We start from the raw sequence: 20,730 nt of genomic DNA, 5'->3' as shown, positions 1-20,730 counted from the left end.
CTCTGTGTCCTTATCATTATATTTCCTCCTAGGGCCTGCACTAGACAACGCATGCTGAGCGGATCCTTTGAGGGGCAGCCTGCAAAGGAAAGGTCAATACTTAGTGTCCAGCATCATATACGACAAGAACGCAGGTAAACATGGACTGAAAGGATGGCTTAAAAATATTGTTAAAATAAAGGTGACAAAAAGAATTAAATTTGAGCAATACCTAACGTGTGAAAAACTGAAATGACTTACTTGTACAAAGAACTGAATTCTACATTCCTCATTGTAACCATAATGAAATTCATTGTACTGTATAAATGGAAAAAATGCCTTTTTATTTCAAATGTCATTTCCTTCGCCGACTATAAAGCTATCAATTTAAACATCAGAAGGAAAGAAATTGGCTTATGTTAGACCGGATTGAAAACAATTGAAGAACATATAAGCTTCTGATGTTAGCGAGAGAAAAATGATAAGAATTTGAGATAGTGGGTGACTGGAGAGCAGTGCTTTATAATGGCCATCCTATAAAGGTCAAAATTTCATCTTGAGCTGTATCGTTAAATTGATTATGATTGTTTCAGGTCACTGAGACATGGTTCCAACAGCCAGCGGATCAGCAGAGGAAAATCTCTTGAAACACTGACTCAAGATGTAAGTCCTCCTAGAAATGATGGTTTCAGTTTGAGAATATAAGAAATAAGAATATGTACTACGTAATAAATGCTTGTGTAAGATTAATGTCTATCTTTGATGTTGTTTACAATTTGTCTTTTGAAATCTCGAAATTAAGTCATAAAACAAATACTGTAACTGCATTAGAATTATCCTCAAAATAATTGACATGGTTGTTGCACTTATAGACTTACCAATTTTGAAACAACTTGCTGAGATAGATTCACTGAAGCTGTAGACACTACATTAGGAACACAACAATTGCTACCCAGGATACCTTAAAAAGCCTTACTCTGGAATTACACAAATCACACAGGCTGGCAAAACAAGATTTCAAAATTTCCAATGGAAGTTTGACAATATTTTTCAAACACAAAAACTGTCAGACAAAAGGACAGAGACTAAAAGGGAGAATAATAATCACGGATTTCACTGCGGTGTGGTTTCATGCGGATAAGGGCATTTTCAGTTCTGCAAATTCATAAGGATATTTTGTGGATCTCTGTGACTATGCAAATTCAAAGGGCGATATCAGTCCCTCTGTTTGCAAACTATGATAGTAATTTTCTAGATGTGGTTCATACTTAAAAACAACTGCATAGGAAGTAATTAATTAATTACCTTACCCGGTGTCAGGAAGAAACTGTAAGTTAGTAACCTTTTAAAGAAACTATGGCTTTGCTTGTGTCCAGTAGTAAGGGTAACACCCAGCATTATCCCACCAGGAGTGCTCCAAAGACTCACTTAACTCTGAATAATAATTCTGATTGTACCCTCCACTGCCTGAGCTCAGGCAAGCGTCCTCCCCTCCCTCCCTCTCCTCCCTCCCTGCGCTCTGTAGTCACTAACTCATGTTTTGCACAACTTGCCGCCCAGCAGCACGTGCGGCAGGCTTGGGAAGCTGAAAGGGTGTCGAAAGCCCTTTCTTTCCCAGTCTTTGCCCTTAGTAACTTTGATGGTATTCATTCCGGTTCAGAGAGATCCGCTGAGCTTACAAAACCTTTGCTTTTAAAGTTAAAAGTCGCATTGGATGGGACTTCACGCATGAAATTAAACCTGAAATTAACCTTGATGAAAATAAGCAGCCTTGTGCTGTGGGTAGAAAATACTGTACAAAACGCTTGACTGAGTTGATGTGCAGTGCATTTGGAAATAAAGATTTTTCATTTGAATCTTTCTATGTAAAATACCGTATCTTGCTTTCATCTGAAACATTAAAAAACACCAACCCACAGACCTCATTTAAAAGGAATCGTTTTGCTTCTAGCACTCCAACACAGTGAGATACAGAAATGCACAGAGAGAAGACAGCGAGATAAAGATGATCCAGGAAAAAAAAGAACAAGCTGAAATGAAAAGGTATTTAAAAATTGAAAGTCTGAGTGCACACTTTTCTGTATTAATTATTCTCTGTATGAAGTAAAAACTATCAAGTCATGATGAAAAAAGAATGAAGTGTAAGTGATGTTTTTGCCAGGTATAATGCGTATCACTTAATAATTTACATCCTGTCTTTCAAAAGGAAAGTCCAAGAGGAGGAGCTGCGAGAGAATCACCCATATTTTGATAAGCCACTTTTCATAGTTGGTCGTGAGCACAGATTCAGGAATTTCTGCCGAGTGGTGGTACGCGCTCGCTTTAATGCGTAAGTTGATTCCACATCAACGGCTGGTTCAGACAAGTGCTTACTTTTATGTCCTCAGAAATCTAGGTCTAACTTTCATTTTAAAAGGAAACTGCATATATATAATGTGGTCACCACACGAGCTGGAAGTCATATATGGTATGTATATATGTATGTATAGTCTTGCTGTTGGAGGAAAGGAAGCGGTAAAATGCTTTGTAAGGGCAGACATGTCCGAGCAGCCTGCGTGGCTGAGATGGGACAAAACGGTGGGGAAACTGCAGGCATGAATTGAGTGGAAAGGGGAATGTTTTATACCCCCAGTTTTAGACCTTGGGCAGTCAGCTTGTTATTCCCTTCCTATTCGTCATCATAAGGCGGGAAGTCTTTATACACCAACAGTTACTCAAAGAATAGAAAAAGATGAAGAGAGATGAGTCCCACTTTGTTCACCCGAAGACTCCTTAGCCCATAATTAGAGACCCAGAATGGGAGGGGGTGTTCAGCTGTGGGAGACAAAAGGAGAAAAGCTGAGAGCACAAGCAGCTTGATATAAAATCATCTTATAGCTCTTTTTTTAAACTTCTGTCTATGGCTGCTACCCTAATTTTGAAGGGTTAATGCATGTCACCTTGCAAGCAGACAGCGTAAGACAGAAGCTAGCTCAAGGCTGTGAGCCTGGCGCTTGGAAGACCTGGCTTCGGCACCTGCTTTACTATTGATTTTCTCTGTGCCCTTCAGCAAATTACTTCTAGGTAGAACAACAGGAAGGTTAGATACTCAGTTTTACAATACCCATATTTAAGCGTTCTGACACCTATGTAGAAGCCCATCCTTGAGTTCTTGAGTTAGGTGCCTACTTTTCTATGCAGCTGCTAACTTGATTGAGGTTCACTGGTCCAGGAAGCAGCTGCAAATTAAAACAGCAAAACAAAACACACAAACATGCATTCCTATCCACTTGTCAAATACATGTCAGTGCCTCTTAGCATTGTGGAGTGCCCGAGGGTAACAAGATATGTATATTATCAACAGTTTAATTAAAACGTTTGCAATTAGGAGAGTAAACTCATTTTGTTAAACAGTCGTTTTTTTGTTTATTTAAATCCTACCTACTTCATTGTAGGATTCGTTGTCCCACACAGCTTGTGAAGTAAGATATTCTAGACGTCTTTTTCAAACAGATAGGATACATATTTCGTTCTAGTAAAAAAGGCTGAGGAGTGCCACTGTATACAGTGTGCGGAAGAGATAGGAGCTTAAGAAGACAAAAAAGTCAGTGGGTTCAGTGGGAAGGCACCAAAACCAGTATATTGTGTATACTGACTGGTGTAAGTGGGTGAACCTGGCCTGTGGAAGATGCCTCTTGTTCTCCTTGTATGCGTCTTGTATTGTTGTAATTCGTAACCATGAAATCTCTTCTGCTGGTAACGCTTCAAGTTAGGTCAGTCCATTTTTCATTTTAAGCTCAGCGAGAAAGCGATGGCAATTTCTCATCCCAGTGGCCAGAGCCCTCGCATGGGATACAGGAACCCTCAGTGCAGATCCTGTCTTAGCATGATTTGCTACAAGGATTTGAAAGATATGTAAAAAGTGCCCCTAACCAGTTGGGGCAGGGGAGCCTTCTTGGATAGGATTCTTGTAGTTTCTCCTGCTGAAGCCACTCTGCTTCGCATATGAAGGCTAAATAGTTGCTGGAGCAAGAATTTAACTCATTTCGCCTAGATATGTGCTTATTACTTACAGAGTGGTTCTCACTCTCTCTGGGTGTTAGGTGGAGCAATTTCACAGGAAGATTCAGATATGGAGAATCTAGAAATATTAATCAGAAAACAATTGAAGAAGTAATAAAAGGAGGGACTCTTTATCAGGGAGTGTAATGACAGGACGAGGGGTAACAGTTTTAAACTGAAAGAGGGGAGATTTAGATTGGATATTAGGAAGAAATTCTTTCCTGTGAGGGTGTTGAGGCAGTGGAACAGGTTGCCCAGAGAAGTTGTGGATGCCCCATCCCTGGAGGTGTTCAAGGCCAGGCTGGATGGGGCTTTGAGCAGCCTGGTCTAGTGGGAGGTGTCCCTGCCCATGGCAGGGGGGTTGGAACTACATGATCTTCAAGGTCCCTTCCAACCCGAACCATTCTGTGACTCTGTGACTCTATAAAGAAATAGGACTTGTGGAAGGATTATTTTTGTGTCAGCTGAGGATATGGTCCAAGAGGTTTTGTAGAAAGAACTCCTGAAGAAGCACTTTGGAACAAAATTCAATGGCAGGTTATCCCCCACCCCAAGCAAAATACAAAACTAAGTCCTTGCTTACAAAAGCAAGATCCAAAAAATCAGCAGTTTAAAGAATCTTTAGAGGAATTACAGGTAGGCCGTGAATTAAAGTGATACTAGCTGTTTTGATAATATGATTAAAGTGGCATAGAATTAAATGAAACTTACACAGACGTTTTAAATTAAACCAAGATAAAACGTAGCCTTGATTTTGGATATAAACTACTTTGAGGTGATGGATGCATGGTATAATTATAATGCTGACTAAAACAAAATGGAAATGACTGTATCTTTTCTTCTTTTTATAGTTCTAAAACAGATCCTGTTACTGGAGCTGTGAAAAATACCAAATACCATCAGCTTTAGTAAGCACTGCAAAAGTAACTTTGCTTGGTCACATAAGCCTGCAGTATAAGTGTGTGAGCACACACATGCATGTATCTGTGCATGCACATGTAGATTTCTTTTCTTTTTTTTTTTTTTTTCCCCCACAAAAAAGGTTTTTCTTTCTATGGAGTTGTTTGGGGAGGAAGATGAATGGGAAGAGGATTTTTCTTCTTTTCTTCTTCTCTTGCATGTCACTTCCCTCGTTTTACTACGCATTTCTGAAATACTGAAATCTTTGACGCTCCTCAGCTGAATTTGTTTTTCATCGGAAAGCGCTTAACTGTGGTGTAGGCACAATTCAAGGGACACAGCACTCTTGGAATTTCTGTAATGGTTATCCTTATGTATTGTTCACAGTGACTTGCTGGGTTTGGTTACTTACCTGGACTGGGTCATGATCATTGTTACTATATGCTCCTGCATTTCCATGATGTTCGAGTCCCCCTTTAGAAGAGTTATGCATGCTCCAACACTCCAGGTACTGTCGGTGAACCATTTTACATTTAATGAAGCACGGCCACTTTGTTTTTTCTCCACTGCCTGTTCCTAAGCTATGACTGTTCTCTGCTTTGAATTTCAGATTGCTGAATATGTTTTTGTAATATTCATGAGCATTGAGCTTAATCTGAAGATTATGGCAGATGGCTTGTTTTTTACACCAACAGCTGTTATTAGGGACTTTGGAGGAGTTATGGACATATTTATATATCTTGTAAGTTTTTATATTTATGGGAATTTTCTGTAGCATTCTTAATTTTGATCTCTTTCGATATATTAAATGTTTGTTAATGTTAAAAAGTTTGGCTCTGCATCTTGGTGCAAATGCGGTAGTGTAATTAGTGTACAAACACCACTGTTTTCGTGTGCAGTCCATGTGTCCAAATACCTGTTTAGACATCTAAAAATGCACTGACATTCGATAAGCACCTGGCAACTTAGTGTAGGGCCACTGTATGGCCCCTTTTAAATGTTTATTTGTTGATCTGTTTTAATTGTCAGACTTCATTTCATTCCAAAATAACCTCAAGGTCTCTGACCTTGCTTTGGTATTTTTAAGCAGGAGAATTTTTATTTTATGTATTTCTTAGCCATTCATTGCTTCCTCCCCTCTTGACAGTTCTCCTGCTTTATAGAAGATGTTTGAAAAGCCTCTATCATTTGACAGAAGGGCACATCCTTGTTGCTGGTGTTGCTATGGCAGAAAGAAAGCAAAGCAGCGTCTTTCTGTATTCCACACCTATCAGTACTGGTTCGCAGGAAAAAATTGTTCTACTGTTTTCTTTGTCCCCTGGAGATTTCTTGCATTCCATTCAAATACAAGAGAAGGGGGTCCGTTTCCCCTTCACGTATGACAATAAACACCACAGAACGTGTCAAAACCAGTGCTCAGTATAATACAGTATGAAACATTTTCTAACTGAAGAAATCACTAAGCAAAATGGCTTTGATGGATTTAGATTAAATCTTTCAGAGATTAATCCACCGGACAGATGTGCTGCATAAAATTTGTCACGATCAATTTGTATCAAAGATTCCGTTGTTAGCATAAATAAAAATGTGCATACTTCAACAAAATTCCTACTGTGGTATGCATAATCAGTATGTGCATTAGTTCATTGAAATCCCTCTGAATCCCTCTGCTTATCTGAAGGAAAATTTAGGTGGTGTAGTTTGGATATTCCAAATGTGCCTGTGGTCGTCTTAAACAAATATGAAAGAAAGTGAGGAGCACTGGCAAATTTTGCTTTGGTGGGGTGGCTGTCTCTTACCACTGTCGTTTTTAACAAATGATATTATGTTTTAAATCATATTGATGATGTCAGCTTGATCCTCCACTTTTTGTGTGCTTACCTCTTTGTAACTTTCTCACCTCTGTCCCCCTATAACAACATTGACTTTATAAATACTTTTTAAAAAAGATAAAAAGTAATTAACAGACTTCATAATCAATAGCTATCTGTCAGAGATCGTTCAGGCTACAAGACAGAACCATGCTGCTTGAAAACAGCATTTTATATACATTCCAAATGTATATATAATATTTGTGTGGTAAAACCACACAGTGACAAAACTACTTTTGCCTGTAACAAAGTGGTAGGGAAAACTGGCAAGGAAACTGTTAACAGAGTTTGCAGGTGAGGATATCTCAGTTTCAGGGTAGAGTCTGTGTTTGAAATGAGAAGGGGGGAGAGAAATGATGCTGCCTGCTACAAGAATATAGTCCGTGTCTATGCTCTGAATCAGCCAATTTGATTTCTTCTTCTGGAACTGTTTCATCTGCTGAAAAGAATAAAACAGATTTCGAGTCAAAGGGGAAGACAGAGGCTGAAGCTGATGTCCATTAGTTAGGACAATCATCTAGGCACAGGAGATCCAAGTCCTTTTGCTAAATTAGGCTTCTTTTGCCTTGATCTTCCTTTTAATTTTAAGGAAGAGGAGTGCTTATTTATATATTTATATAGCACATCTTCTGTGCTGTGCCTATGTCAAGTAAGACATTGTAAGCCTAATGCTTCTTTGCCTTTTCCTGCTCTGTTTCCTCAAGGTAAGCTTGATATTCCTGTGCTGGATGCCTCAGAACGTCCCTGCCAAATCTGGGGCTCAGCTCTTAATGGTGCTCCGCTGCCTCCGACCTCTTCGAATTTTCAAACTGGTCCCTCAGATGAGGAAAGTGGTGAGAGAGCTGTTTAGTGGCTTTAAGGAAATCTTTTTGGTATGTGCCAATTGTTTTGTTCTTGTTCTTAAAAAGGAGATATGGAGGAGTAATAAGATACCATTTTGCTATAAGGTTTATGTTTCCTGATCTTTTCTCCATTGTTGTCTATTTACTTTTCATTGTACCTACCACTGCAGATGACCACAGAACAGGTTAAAAACTAGGAATATAAGTAACTCATTTACATTTATACTGAATAATGCTGTTGTAATAATTCTTTTATAAATCATATTATTTGTTCAGTATGTATTCGTCCATAATTATATACAAGGACTACTGAAATAAAATCTAACCCATATTCACAGTTCTAGTTGGGGAAAGGAAGATGAGAAGTAGGGTATGGCAGCTCTGCAAGAACAAAAGTAAACCTGGCTTCCAAGCTGAAGGTCTCTATATCCAAGTTTTTTGAGGGACAACCAGAGACAATGCAGTTTTCCATCACAGATCTGGATCTCATTGTTATGTCACTGTTTTTATTATTATTATCATTATTATGCAGTAATAATAATGATAATAGTCTGTGATTTCTTCATCAGAAGAACCTCATCTATTGTCTTGGGACTCAGCTTTCCCTAAGTGATATGCGTCAGCCTAAACAACAGACATTTTATTCCTGAACAGAATACTGTATTAGGTCAGGTTGTTATAAAAAGCTAAGCTACAAAGTATTTGCAGGCAGTAATAGAACAAGGACAAAAGGTATAAAGCTAGTTAACATTTCATAGATACTGTATCCTATTAAAGATATTTACATCATAATTTGCTCATGCATATCTATTGTAGCTATCTTGGATTTATATATCTAACAATGGCTTATTCAGATTAATTAGTAAAGCCTGATTCAGCAAAAGAGAAGCAGCACATATTTAAGTACTTGAAGAGTTCTCTTTAAAGTGAATGGCAGTTCTAATGCATGCAGAATTTAGCAAGGTTGCACACTGAGTGCAAAAAAGTTTTTATCCTTATCTACAATTCTTAGATTATATGGTAATAATAATAATATGAATAATAAGACAGCACCAGGTTACTGGATCAGAACCTAAAGTAACATGTCGGTTATGAAAGCCTTGTCTCCCGGTGTATACAACAAAATGATCCTCCCTGCAGTTCACAGAAGGCTCTGACCCCCTTTTTCAAGCCTGCAGGAGGAGAGCTTGACAAGCCTAACTTCATCTTTACAGGTTTCTATTCTTTTGCTGACATTAATGCTTGTTTTCGCAAGCTTTGGAGTGCAGCTGTTTGCTGGAAAACTGGCGAAATGCAATGATCCACACATCATCTCTAGGGTAAGAATTGCTTTCCTGCTTCGAAATAATAGTATGCTGGGCTCTCTCTGCCTGCTGGGGAAAGCTAGTGGGGCCATCAGAGCTGTCAACTGAGAGATGGAGATCTTGGGCACTTTCTTGTTCCGAAGCATGACGATGGAGGGAATAGTGATAAAGGACTGAGGGAGTGAGGGCGAGGCTGGGTTTTCATGTAAAAAAGTAAAGCAAGTTCAAATATTTGGGACTGTCTGAAAAAGCTGTATTATCTGCAAAGGACTGGATGTCTCACGGAATTAACCATGGAATGAACATGACACCTTTGCATTCCTAGGTCAGCAGCTATAAAATAGGTTAGGCTGCTGGAGTCCAAAACACTGGGAACGCTACATAGGTTACATAAAGAAAGTTAATAGTGTTTCGTACTCCATTTGGAGAAATGTCGTCATCACCTAGAGAGAGCGGTGGTTTTTAGGGAAGAGGTGAAAGGCCAGATAGTCTTGCAAAATGAAAAGCACTCTCAGTCCTGGAAGGAGAAGGAGTTTTTGAGTCCTTCCTAAGATGCATTTTTCCTTTGGGTAAGCGTCCATGACTATTAAACCCAGACCTGTGAATAACCCTTCATTTCTGTTTACATTGCCTCCCCATCATGGCAAATGTGCTGTCTATACTGGCATTTTGGCACCTCTCATGGGCCATTGTTTAATCTCAGGCTGTGGTTTATTTCACTACAGGAAGATTGCCATGGCATCTTCAGAATAAATGTAAGTGTTTCCAAAAATCTCAATTTAAAGTTAAGACCTGGAGAGAAAAAGCCTGGATTTTGGGTGCCACGAGTCTGGTGAGTTGCTACACATTGGACTATCTTTCTTCAAAAACTCAGTTGTTGATATATAAAATGCCTCAAATGTCATGGCATTAACCTGCTGATGGAGGGTTTTTACTGTAACTCAAATGATAGTAAGGGTAAAAATTCTGGTATATTTAGTAAAAACACAGATATATGACACTTTTCCACTTACCCGCTGTTCTATTCATAAAGCAGAAAGGAATAAAATACCTGTAGGTGCTCAACCTAGATAGGAATTAGAGATGATTACTATTACAGCGGGAGTTATTGACTTGAACCAAAATTATCACTTAATTGTGCTTTAGTACTATTGTGAAGACATCTTGAGAGCCATACATCAACAGCAGAACCTAAGAATACACAGGAAAAGATGGGAAGAAAAAGAAATGGAAATCAACCTGCCTACAGCTACCCACAAAAAAACCACCAATGAGCAAGCCATACCTAAACCCAGTCTTTCTCTTCTATGGCTGTCAACCATGCCAGCTAGCAGCTTCTTTCCCTTTCCAGCGCAGGGAATCCTTGTGGTGTATCTGGTGCAGTAGTGCAGTAAAACATGACTGAAGAGCTAACTTTATGTTTATGATTAGTACTCTGATAAAGTCCATTTAATATTTCCCAATGCCTGAACAGGCAAAATCCCCCTCTCTTTAATTGTTTATATTTTTAAGTTGGTTGGCTTTTCGCAAAATCAGCTAAACAGCCACAGTTATTTTAATTGACTCTGTGCGTGGATAAAGGATGTACCAGCAGTGGTAGATTCAGAGCCATCCTACACTAATGAAATAATGTGCTGTGATTTGAACAGTCAGTGAAACTCTGACATCTGCAGAAGTCTTTGTCTCTGTATGCTTCAAACAAATTCTTCCTCAAGTAAGCAAATTCAATCCTCTTCAGCTTGATCCAGAAATAAGCAAAAACTGTCCTAATCAGCATGACTGTAAACTTTGGGGAATTTTTTGTTATTGCAAAAAAATGTTTTACTGCAAGGATATTTATACCACCTGTTGGCTGTGTCAGGCCAGATTTTCAAGAGCCAGATGTATAAGGACCAAATTTAAAAGAAAGAACTACGTCTGAGAGCTCTCTTTTTCACTGAATGTTGGATTTTTCAGAAGCACCAAGCACTTACAAATTCTTCTGGAATACAACTACTTACCTTGTAAATTCTTGAATATTAATTGGGCATCTTGGATTACCTATCTGGGATTGTAGAGGTAGAGCAATGTGCAAACCTATCCCAAAAAGGATACTTAAAACGTTCAGCTGGAAACATCCCCTTGAATCTCAACTGACACAAAAGGTCAGAGCATGTGGTATAAGAAAGGCAAGCAGATATGATGTCCTCACAGTAAGTTTTGCTTTAGAGCATCAGTTCCCGATGATAATGAAATAAGGAACAACATTTTCTAAACAATTTCACTGACTTTGGGCTCTGAATGATTTATGTGGGTTTGAGACTGGCCTCCTTCAGGTAAATTTATTTTAGAATTTAGCCAATGCCATCAGATCCCTTTTTTTAATGAGTGCTGTATTTTGCTAATTTCATTGACAAAATCACTAAAATGCAGCAACATGTTTTAAGTTTTATTACTGTGAATCAGATTTTGAATAACAAAATAAAACATAAATAGGGATCAAGAAAGATTATGCTGCACGTATTTATTGCTGTTGCTATTCTTTTGTTATTCTTGAGACAGAACTTTGAATGATATATTCCAGAGGCTTTCACCTCAACATGGCAAGGCATTTAAATGTTAGTTAGACTATGAAGAATCAAAGTAACAAATAATAGAAAGAACAACTGTATTGCTGAAGTCACACCTATTTGTGTACTGCATTTCAGGGCAAATCCTCGGAATTTTAATTTTGACAATGTGGGGAATGCAATGCTGGCACTATTCGAAGTTCTTTCATTAAAAGGCTGGGTGGAAGTCAGAGATGTTATTATTCATCGCGTTGGGCCGGTAAGGAAACACATCAGAGTCTTTGAATTCTACAGCACATACTTTGATTTGTTTTAATGATTAATCGTATTTTTGTCTATTCAGATCCATGGAATCTACATTCATGTTTTTGTATTCCTTGGCTGCATGATTGGACTGACCCTCTTTGTTGGAGTTGTCATCGCTAATTTCAATGAAAACAAGGTACTGAGTGAGGTTGTCTATCATGTGTAGAACTGGCTCTGTAAGAAACTCGAAACTGATATTACACTGTCTGCGCTACCTCGTAAAACTGCCTTTAAAACTGAGTTACAAAGCAAGCCTGCAAGCCCGAAAGTGGCTTCAGCCACACCTGATCCATATTTGCTACAAAACTCAAGCCTGGGATGATAGCAATCCATCACACACTCTTTCAAAGCTGTCTGAGTTTATTTACAACGCAGGCATGTTGGCAGATGGAAGTTGAACCTAAAGCACAATGTATTTACAGATGCTCCACATTCTGCTGTTTTAGTTCGATGTAGGCATACAGGCAGTAGCAGGTGAAAAGGCATGTTATGCTTGTACGTGTTACAACTAACGGGCCTCATTATAGCCCTGCAATTGCAGTATCTCAGATCCAAAGTAAAGCTGCATGGCTTTTTCCTGTCAAGCAGCAGAGTACCTTGTAAAATTAATTGTCCATCACTGAAACAAAAAACTAGCTAGTGTTCTAGGAAAAAACTGCAGTTCACATGGGCTTTGCAGATTACCCTGAAAAGTAGAAAAACCCATCCCCAGGTGAAGCGTTACAGAGCAGCTCACATCTGCACTTCCTAATGATAGCATCCTCGGGATGGGACTGCCACGTACACACTGCACGGCCCTTAATATGACTGGTTTTTTCTGAACCTCTTGTGGCGCCCCTGTGGCACCAAGACACAATTATTAATTTTTATCATCTTTCGGTTCAAAGTGCCCAAAAATAATGAGATGTCTGTGTTGCAGCTAGCTACAGTGATATTTTTATCACTGTAGGTACTGGAGGGAAGGGATGATTGTGTGCTCTGGGACTTGGGGGTGGAAAAGAAGCCAGTGTGCTAGTGCTGGAGACAAACTGGGTGCTGGCCGTGGCCCTGCTATGGCCCTGACCCCAACTCTGTAGCAAGGACAAGAGTTGGGTTTGCCGATCAAGAAAAGCACTTGACTGCTTCTGGAAGGGAGCTGAGCGGCACACTGTTGTGTATCCAGTGCGGGCGAGCAAGGTATCATGAATTGAAGTCAAACGGGCTGTGAGCCAAATAAATAGCCTAAAACCCCTGCTGTTCAGAAGGTATTTTTATACCTGCATGCTTCCAGTGTAATTTTGGTGCGATGAAGTGCAATCATTCTTGTTAAAATACATCTGTTCTGGAGAAAAAGGAGCAGTATGCTTTTCAATTATTTTCTTACTCGCTAGATTTTGACTAGTGAATTAACAAAGCTGAAATTTCTCCAGCATGAAAATCCCACTGGATTTTAATAGATGCTTTTGTCCCTTCCTGTTTAGTTTTGTAATGTTACTTTTCCTTCAAATGTTTCTGCGTTACACTGATGAGTAAAAAATATTTTTTGGCAAGTCTTGAAAAAAATACTTAAGTCATTTTATTTAAATTACAGGTCATTCAAATATTATTTGAAAGGCTAAAATTATTTTAATGTATGTTTCTGTCATGTACATCATAGTTCATGAAACTCTACTGAGATGTTAGCTGAGCTTTTCTGTCATATAAATTGTTTCTTCATTCCCCTTTACACTTTCTACACCTGTTCATAGGCACGAGTGTAAGCAAGAAGGAGAAGTATCACATTGCAGAGTTTGATCTTAAATACCTTTTGACCATGGCTGATCAAAATCTTTCCTTTACCCTGTTGAGGTGTGGTGCCCGTGGTGTTGAGGAGCAAGGAAGTGATGCATTTCCCCTTTAGTTTTGCATGTGGCCTTGAATGTATGTGTCATGAATTCTGAGCCAGCTCTGTAGGCAATGGAGAGTCATCAGGAGCCACTCGCTGCTCTGGGTGGCCTTGCTCCACCAACAGGCATATGGTTTTGGCCATTGTCATAGAAACAAAAAGGTACCAGAGCAGCTGGATCCTTGCCCTTACTAGTATGACTTTTACTATGCTTTTGTGTTGGTAGACCTGATCATACTACGTGCTGTCAATCTCCTAACAGCGTTTTCACTCTTAGTTCCCACTCTTTCCGTCGGAGTCACGCACAAGCTCAAGTTCACTGTGTCAGCCTGTCTCCTGCAAAGGCAGCTTGTGAGGTTTCTTTCACAAATTAGTGAGATGTCATTAACTCATAACGTGGTATTCACCTGTGTAGTCAACCGTGGAATAAGGTTATGTGGGCCAATCCACAGGTTACTTTTGAAGTGATTTATCCACAATATCAGTGTAAATCTTTCACCAGTGGCTTGTGGGGTTTTTTTAAGGTTTGAGATATGAACTTGAACCAGGGAAAAAAGCCCTTAATTGTATGTGACTGCATATCAGATTCATATTTCATTCCCTCCTCCTAGATATGCAGCTTTAAAGACACAGGACAGCTCATATTCATGTGGAAATAGAAAGTTTGTGTGATTCAAAATGAGAAGAACTAAGGAGGTGTGAACACGAGGCTTATAAGGATTGTGATCACAGGAGATAATTAAACAATTCATCTTAGCCCAGATTGCCCCTGCATGAGCTGCCAGTGTAAATGTGGAAGTCTGAGGTGTAGGGCCTGAATTAGGGTTCCCATTGTTTTCAGAAAATTATCTAATTTTTCCATTTATCGTTTTGGGGTGGTTTTCTCTGCTTGTACGTTTTCCTCAAACTATAACCACCTTTTCAGGTATGAATGCTCTAGTCCCTTAATTCCGTATCTGAATACAGGGAAGGCATTAGTCTGAACATCAGAGAAGCTACTAACTAATAACAGTTCTCTGTAAATGACACAACAGGAACATCATGCAATATTTCTATAGAATTTACATGGTACTAAAAAGACAGTCAGTATAAATTATTTGTGAATAATGTCATCTGGTTCAGCTTCTTCAGTTGTTTCTTAGTAATTTCAGGTAGCTACTGCAGCATGTAATGTTTGGTTTTCTCTCTTTGTTCTTGAATACCTGTTAATTTTTATGTATTTACTATAGGGAAAAGAAAACGTCTTCAGATTTCAGTTGAAAAGATTAATAGGTTAGTTAATTGTGCAGTGGGGAAAAAAATCTCAGCACAATCAACATTCAAATAGAGTGAAGAAATGGCCAGGAACTGAAAAAAATGTGAAGTAAGGTAGAGAGAAGGCCAATTACTCCAGAAAGAAAAGAGCAAAATAGTCCACTGTGGGAGGTTAAGTTGCATCTTCTTTAAACAAGTTACTTGGCTGAGCTATTTAAGTGTTTTAAGTAGGTGTTGGCTTCAGAAAGTTCATGGCTGATACGTGGTTAGAGTAGTGCCAGGAGCTGGTGAGGAGGGTCAGAGTTGGGCACTATTTTACATGAGAACAGCCACAAAAACCAAACAAACAAGCAAAAAAAACCCAAAATATTTCTGATATGTCATGGTGTTTCAGGTGAGCTGTGGGAGCTGCAGGCCTGGGACTGGGTCAGACTGGGAAGTACCATGGGTGGTTTTGAGCTGGGTCCTCAGCTGTCCCAGCAACAGCGCAGTAGCCCAAAGCGTTCCACCAACCCCTGCCTGTCACTTGCCACAGCTCTCAAGGGCCACCTGTTCCATTGGCAGTGAAGATGTGATCGACTCAAGTATTACCTGGCAGTTTTGAGCTGAAGTCTGAATGCAAACGCAGCTCCTCCACCAGCAGTCCCACTCGCAGGGCTCTGCTCTGTGGTCCCCTTACAATGATCCCGCCAGTGGAAGTGGTAGTTTCTGAGCAGCAGAGCCACTTGTCATCACTATTTCTAAATTTTACAAAAGTCTGCTTTTTTTGCCACCTTTTGTCTTTGCAGTTTCTGAATGGTATGGTTTGGGTCTGACCCGAGTCATAGGCATCCTTACATCAGTCGCTTTGCCCACATCATGTCGGAAGGCACCTCCTCCCAGGGTGCCGTTAGGGGACGCAGCTCCATAAAGAGATTATGTCCACTGAGAGGGAGCTCTCCTGACCTTATCAGCCGCACAGCCAGCCGCAGTTCCAGCGCCTACACAAGCCAATGCCCAGGCGAGCCCCAGAGATCACACCAGCCCTTGCCCAGCTCGGTGCGGCTCCGTGCTGACCCCGGGAACAGATGAGTGTCTGGGAGACAGGCTTGTGACATTTACCTTGAAATGGTCTCCGCTGTTTCTGTAACTCCAGACTCCTTCCATGAGATTTTACAGTTCTCTGAAGTGATGAGGGCCTCATTTTGTTTTGAAGGTCATTTTAAATAACGTTGAATTCTGTTTGGGGTTTGCTTTTTTCTTCCTGTATTATGAAAACACACACATTACCATCTACCACCACCTGCCCTAAAGGTGTGTCTCCACCTCTCCTTGTGCTTCCTTTGTGGAGACTGTTGTAGATTCATAGCATACTATTGTTTGATTTCGATTACACCCCAAGCAGAAGAGCTGTGGAGAGCGGCAGTGGTCTCCTAGAGGGCTCATTCCCTGAGAAACCGTAGCGGCACTGACAAGCCGCAGGATTTTCTGCAGCAAAGTCTGGACAAAATCGACCACTCTTTAAAACAGCGCTTCCTGGCAAATGATGTTCAGTCAAATGGAAGACCTCCTGCAGTGTTTCACTGCCCACACTGGGCTGCTGCTACAAAGAGCAACAACCGCGCCTGCTGAGTTGAGTCCCAGAAACTCACAGCCAATGCATCCAGAAATCCTCTTGAGTACCAGCTGATACTTTAGACTCCTTTACCCAAACAGTGTGTTATTTAAGGAGGCTCGCGTATGTAACTTCATTTCAGGCACCAAAGAGAATGTTGTTTTCATGTTTACAGCATTAAATGTTCTAGCTTTTGTATGACAAAAGCTTTATACGATTCTCTTTGTTTATTAAGGGGACGGCTTTACTGACTGTAGATCAGAGGCGATGGGAAGATCTGAAAAGCAGACTGAAGATAGCACAACCTCTTCATCTCCCACCTCGTCCGGGTATCAAAGATATTTTGATTTTATTCATGTTGAGCCCTAGTGTTCGTAATTCCCCAGGAGTCTGCGATTCAAATTAAAATTGTAATCGTGAGGCCACTAGGAGGTTGTGCATAAGTTAATGTGGAAAGAGGCTCCAACTACAGATCTCTGCATAAGGCTATTAAAATCAACCCAAAAAAAGACTGTGCTTCGATGGTTTTAGGATAAGCCTTAATGAAAAAGTGAATTTCTAAGTGAAAAATATTTGCAGTTGGCTGTTAATGATGTGAATGGAATGTATTAACCTGACAGCAGTTGAATGATGCACTTGCCCTACAAGTACCAAAGCCTTCATGCAACACTGGTGTTCAGTATTTGAAATTATATATTCAGAAGCTCTATTTGATATGGAAAATTGTAGCAGAAAATTAGAAATGTATTTTGAAACTGGTAAAGGATTATTTTGCCACTAATGAACATGGAAAATATGTCAAGAAATAGGGGGAAAATACCACTGTGTATTTTAACTCTCCCCCTCGAACTCTTTCTTTTTCAGATAACGATGGCTTTAGAGCTAAGATGTATGATATAACTCAGCATCCATTTTTTAAGAGAACTATTGCAGTACTTGTTCTGGCCCAGTCTGTGCTGTTATCAGTTAAGGTAATTGTGTTTCTTCTAAGCGTTTCATTTTCGTAGTACAGCATGTGTTGCACATTGCCTAACACCAATTAATGATCAGTTGAGGCATTACTGTGGTGAATGTAGGGAAACATGATTTCTAGATACAGCAGTCTCAGTTGGCACAGATCACTTTAGATTAATTGTAACTTGTGGAGCTGAGTCAATTTCTGCCTTTTTGTAGCCTGGTCCACTATTTTTAATTTCCAGTTAAGCTGTAACTCCGTGAGAGAAGAATACACCAAGATGCCATTCCTGCCTGAATATATTTTAAATTGAAATCTATTCATTAACAAAACCTGCAAGAAAAGTTTGAGGCAATGAATAGACATGTAGTTCTGTTTAACAGCTACTCTTCTATGAGCAGATTTTCTTTGTATTTCAGTGGGATGCTGCAGATCCGGTGACTGTGCCTTTAGCAACAATGTCTGTTGTTTTCACCTTCATTTTTGTCCTTGAGGTAAAGTAATATATTTTATGGCTTTTTGAGATTAAGACTAGTATGCATGTATGTCGTTTTGGCTTTAGGGATGTTGTCTCATTCGTGGCTATGGTTTTTATTTCTGAACACGTACATTTGTGGCTCTCCATGTCACTTATCTTTAAACATGTGTTGTAGAAATAAATTTCTAATTTTTGATAGTCATACTTCACCACCTTCAGCTTTGTGTCCTTTTATATATATTCAACTCCGAGCATTTCAACATGTGTTTTGGTGAACCCAGTGAACTCTTTTCTTGCAGAACATGTCAGATTAAATTCACTCTGTACAACACAAGGTCTGTGTTGGAACACGGAAGTTCTGCTCGATCCATTTCTATTTTGCCTGATTCTTTGGAACAGGGTGCGTTAATCCCCACCATTCTGTAGTTGTGACGTCATCAAACCTCTCTCAGTTTTGTTTTGCTTTTTTCAATTATCTTACTTCATTTTAACACCTTTTGATAAACTATGTCAAATTCCAGTATTTTTTGTTGCACAGATCTGGATCCTGTATGGTGATGATTCTCTGTCTATGAGAAAATTATCACCACAATCAACTGTGCAAAGCGTAATTAGCCTGTTCTCATAAGAGTGGAATCTAAGGACTTAAACACATTTTAGAAAGCATATTTATTTATTTTTTTATGTATAAGGATATCCATAGCGTAACAAAGCGCACATTTATGAGGTTAAAGAAGATGCTTCCTCTGTGGTTAGGTTAGTACATGATTCTTTTGTAAGTTTGTGGTGGAGTGTTTTATTTTCAGTCCCCTCTGAATAGCTGATACTGACCACTATCAGAAACAGGATAGTAGGCTACGTTTCCCGCTGCTCTAATCCAATATGACAGTTCCTATGTTCCAGTGATAGGTTTTGCCAGCAGTGATGAATAAACAATGAAGTGAATACCTTGTAGCAGCTGTAGCTAGAGTATGTCCCTGTTGTTGCGTCTTTTTTCCCTACCCAGGAGAAATCAATATCTCTTGAGAGACTGAGCAAACACAGAAAAGTTTGATTTGTATCATACACAGACGGGTTTTAATTTACCTAGTAACTATGTCTTTCGAAATACTTCTTTTTCTCTTATACTGCCAGGGGAAACAAACACACTTCTAGAATTTCAAAGGAACTTTGTCAGAGCCAAGAAAAATTTGTTGACTGTCTCAACAGGCAAGCTATCACACTGTGAGTGTGCAGGATTTATGGACAGAGGAAGCAGCTTTCTGCCCAGGATCTTCCCTAATGCAGCATAGTCTGGTTACAAAGTCTGCGATGTACATGGTCTGCTACCGCTAGCAGACGTGGTCCATGAGGAAGGCCGAAGCTTCCTGCATAGCTGATGGCCCTGTGTCCAGTCTAAGGACTACTGAGTCAGTCTTAAACCTCTGCTGCTCACCTTAGTGTATGTGGTATAAAAGAACAGGAAGAATTGGGAGATCTCACCTTTGTTGCCACACTGATGATCACAGAATAGAGGGAGATGTGATTTTCTATTTGCACAGTTCAAGATTATAGACATCTCAACTTAAGGTGTCTAAATTCTACGTGTGAGATAGGTGTTTAAGGTGTCACTGTGATCAAGGGAGATGTAGGGTGAGGTTCAGTTGTCTAAATAACTGAAGGCATCAAGAGCTTTTTTGGGTACCCTAGCTGATCTCCCCTTACCTCCACTAGCCGCTACAAAAAGGCAGGGATGTTTGCAGGTCTTGTGTCATCCCTGCCAGCCCCATGCATCTATCTCCAATATTCTAGGGCACCTCAGCTGACCGGATAGAGGTGAGGCAAGATACCTTCAGGTACCTTAGATGAAATTTAGAGGTTCAGAGACTGTATTCTTCATTTTGTAGTCAGGCTTCATAAAACATCATATGGCAAAAAACTAACTGGAAAATCAGACTTTTACCTCAAACTGGTGTCCCTTTATATACACTTTAGGTTTAAGAAATGTAAAGAATACTACTAAATGACAGTGTTGCAAGATGGGGTAGAAAAAAAATCATATAATGAATGCCTTTATATAGTACCACTTGACTTGCTTTGAGGTTTGATATACAAATTGTGTATGAGAAACTCTCCGGTGTTCTCTCTACGTGCATCACCCCACCTCGATATCTGTTAGCTGTTGTCACTGTTTCTTATCAGTATCTATTCTTAAGCTTCCTGCCTGCACTCCTATTACCCGTAGTGGAAATGTCAAGCACTTTGGCTGTTGTTTTTTACCAGGAAAATTGTAAAATGTACTGCCTTTACTGTTCTTAGCTTTCTTCACTTATATGCTGCTGAGTACAGATGGTGCTGAGTACAGTTTGTTCCTTAAAGCAAGAAATACTTGCAATATAGGAATGCTTTTTAATTAATTTGAAGTATGGGAGCTACAGAACACAATTATATTCTTGAGTTCAAATGTGCTCATGTGATTTTAGCCTGCTTATGGACAGCTAGCTAGATAGGATACTACTACCTCTTTTAGCTACATTTTATTGATATGATAATTTCCTAGCTTCATAACTTGCTTAACTATTAGAAATCTTAAGCCCACATTCACATCAGCAATCTACACATTAAGGATTCAGTCTAAGGTAGTCAGCTGCACTCCTTCAATACTTGTTGGAGAGAGACTCTTCAAGAATACCGTTCATCCCCTCGTCTCAAGTCATCTGTGGTCTTCCACAAGTACCAGCTTTCCTCCATCTAAGGGAAGCTTATGTGATCCACCTAGTCTAGCAACCTAACTTGTCCACATGGGAACACTTA

The 20,730-nt window shown here is 39.6% G+C and overlaps 1 protein-coding gene across 1 annotated transcript in view; it reads left to right on the top strand.

The window, feature by feature from the left end:
- The window catches only part of NALCN (sodium leak channel, non-selective), a 237,154-nt gene that overhangs the window by 201,010 nt on the left and 15,414 nt on the right, over positions 1–20,730 (top strand). The window contains exons 19-33 of the mRNA XM_054210711.1: positions 33–134; positions 573–642; positions 1,931–2,022; positions 2,186–2,308; positions 4,872–4,928; positions 5,308–5,428; positions 5,531–5,662; positions 7,496–7,663; positions 8,848–8,952; positions 9,663–9,769; positions 11,625–11,745; positions 11,830–11,928; positions 16,740–16,833; positions 17,369–17,475; positions 17,879–17,953. Of these exons, the coding sequence (XP_054066686.1) occupies positions 33–134; positions 573–642; positions 1,931–2,022; positions 2,186–2,308; positions 4,872–4,928; positions 5,308–5,428; positions 5,531–5,662; positions 7,496–7,663; positions 8,848–8,952; positions 9,663–9,769; positions 11,625–11,745; positions 11,830–11,928; positions 16,740–16,833; positions 17,369–17,475; positions 17,879–17,953 (1,573 nt within the window). The remainder of the gene's footprint in view (positions 1–32; positions 135–572; positions 643–1,930; positions 2,023–2,185; positions 2,309–4,871; positions 4,929–5,307; positions 5,429–5,530; positions 5,663–7,495; positions 7,664–8,847; positions 8,953–9,662; positions 9,770–11,624; positions 11,746–11,829; positions 11,929–16,739; positions 16,834–17,368; positions 17,476–17,878; positions 17,954–20,730) is intronic.

This window comes from Rissa tridactyla, chromosome 1, assembly GCF_028500815.1.
Source record: "Rissa tridactyla isolate bRisTri1 chromosome 1, bRisTri1.patW.cur.20221130, whole genome shotgun sequence".
Lineage (NCBI taxonomy): Eukaryota > Metazoa > Chordata > Aves > Charadriiformes > Laridae > Rissa > Rissa tridactyla.
This window is presented reverse-complemented; position numbering and strand designations above follow the sequence as displayed.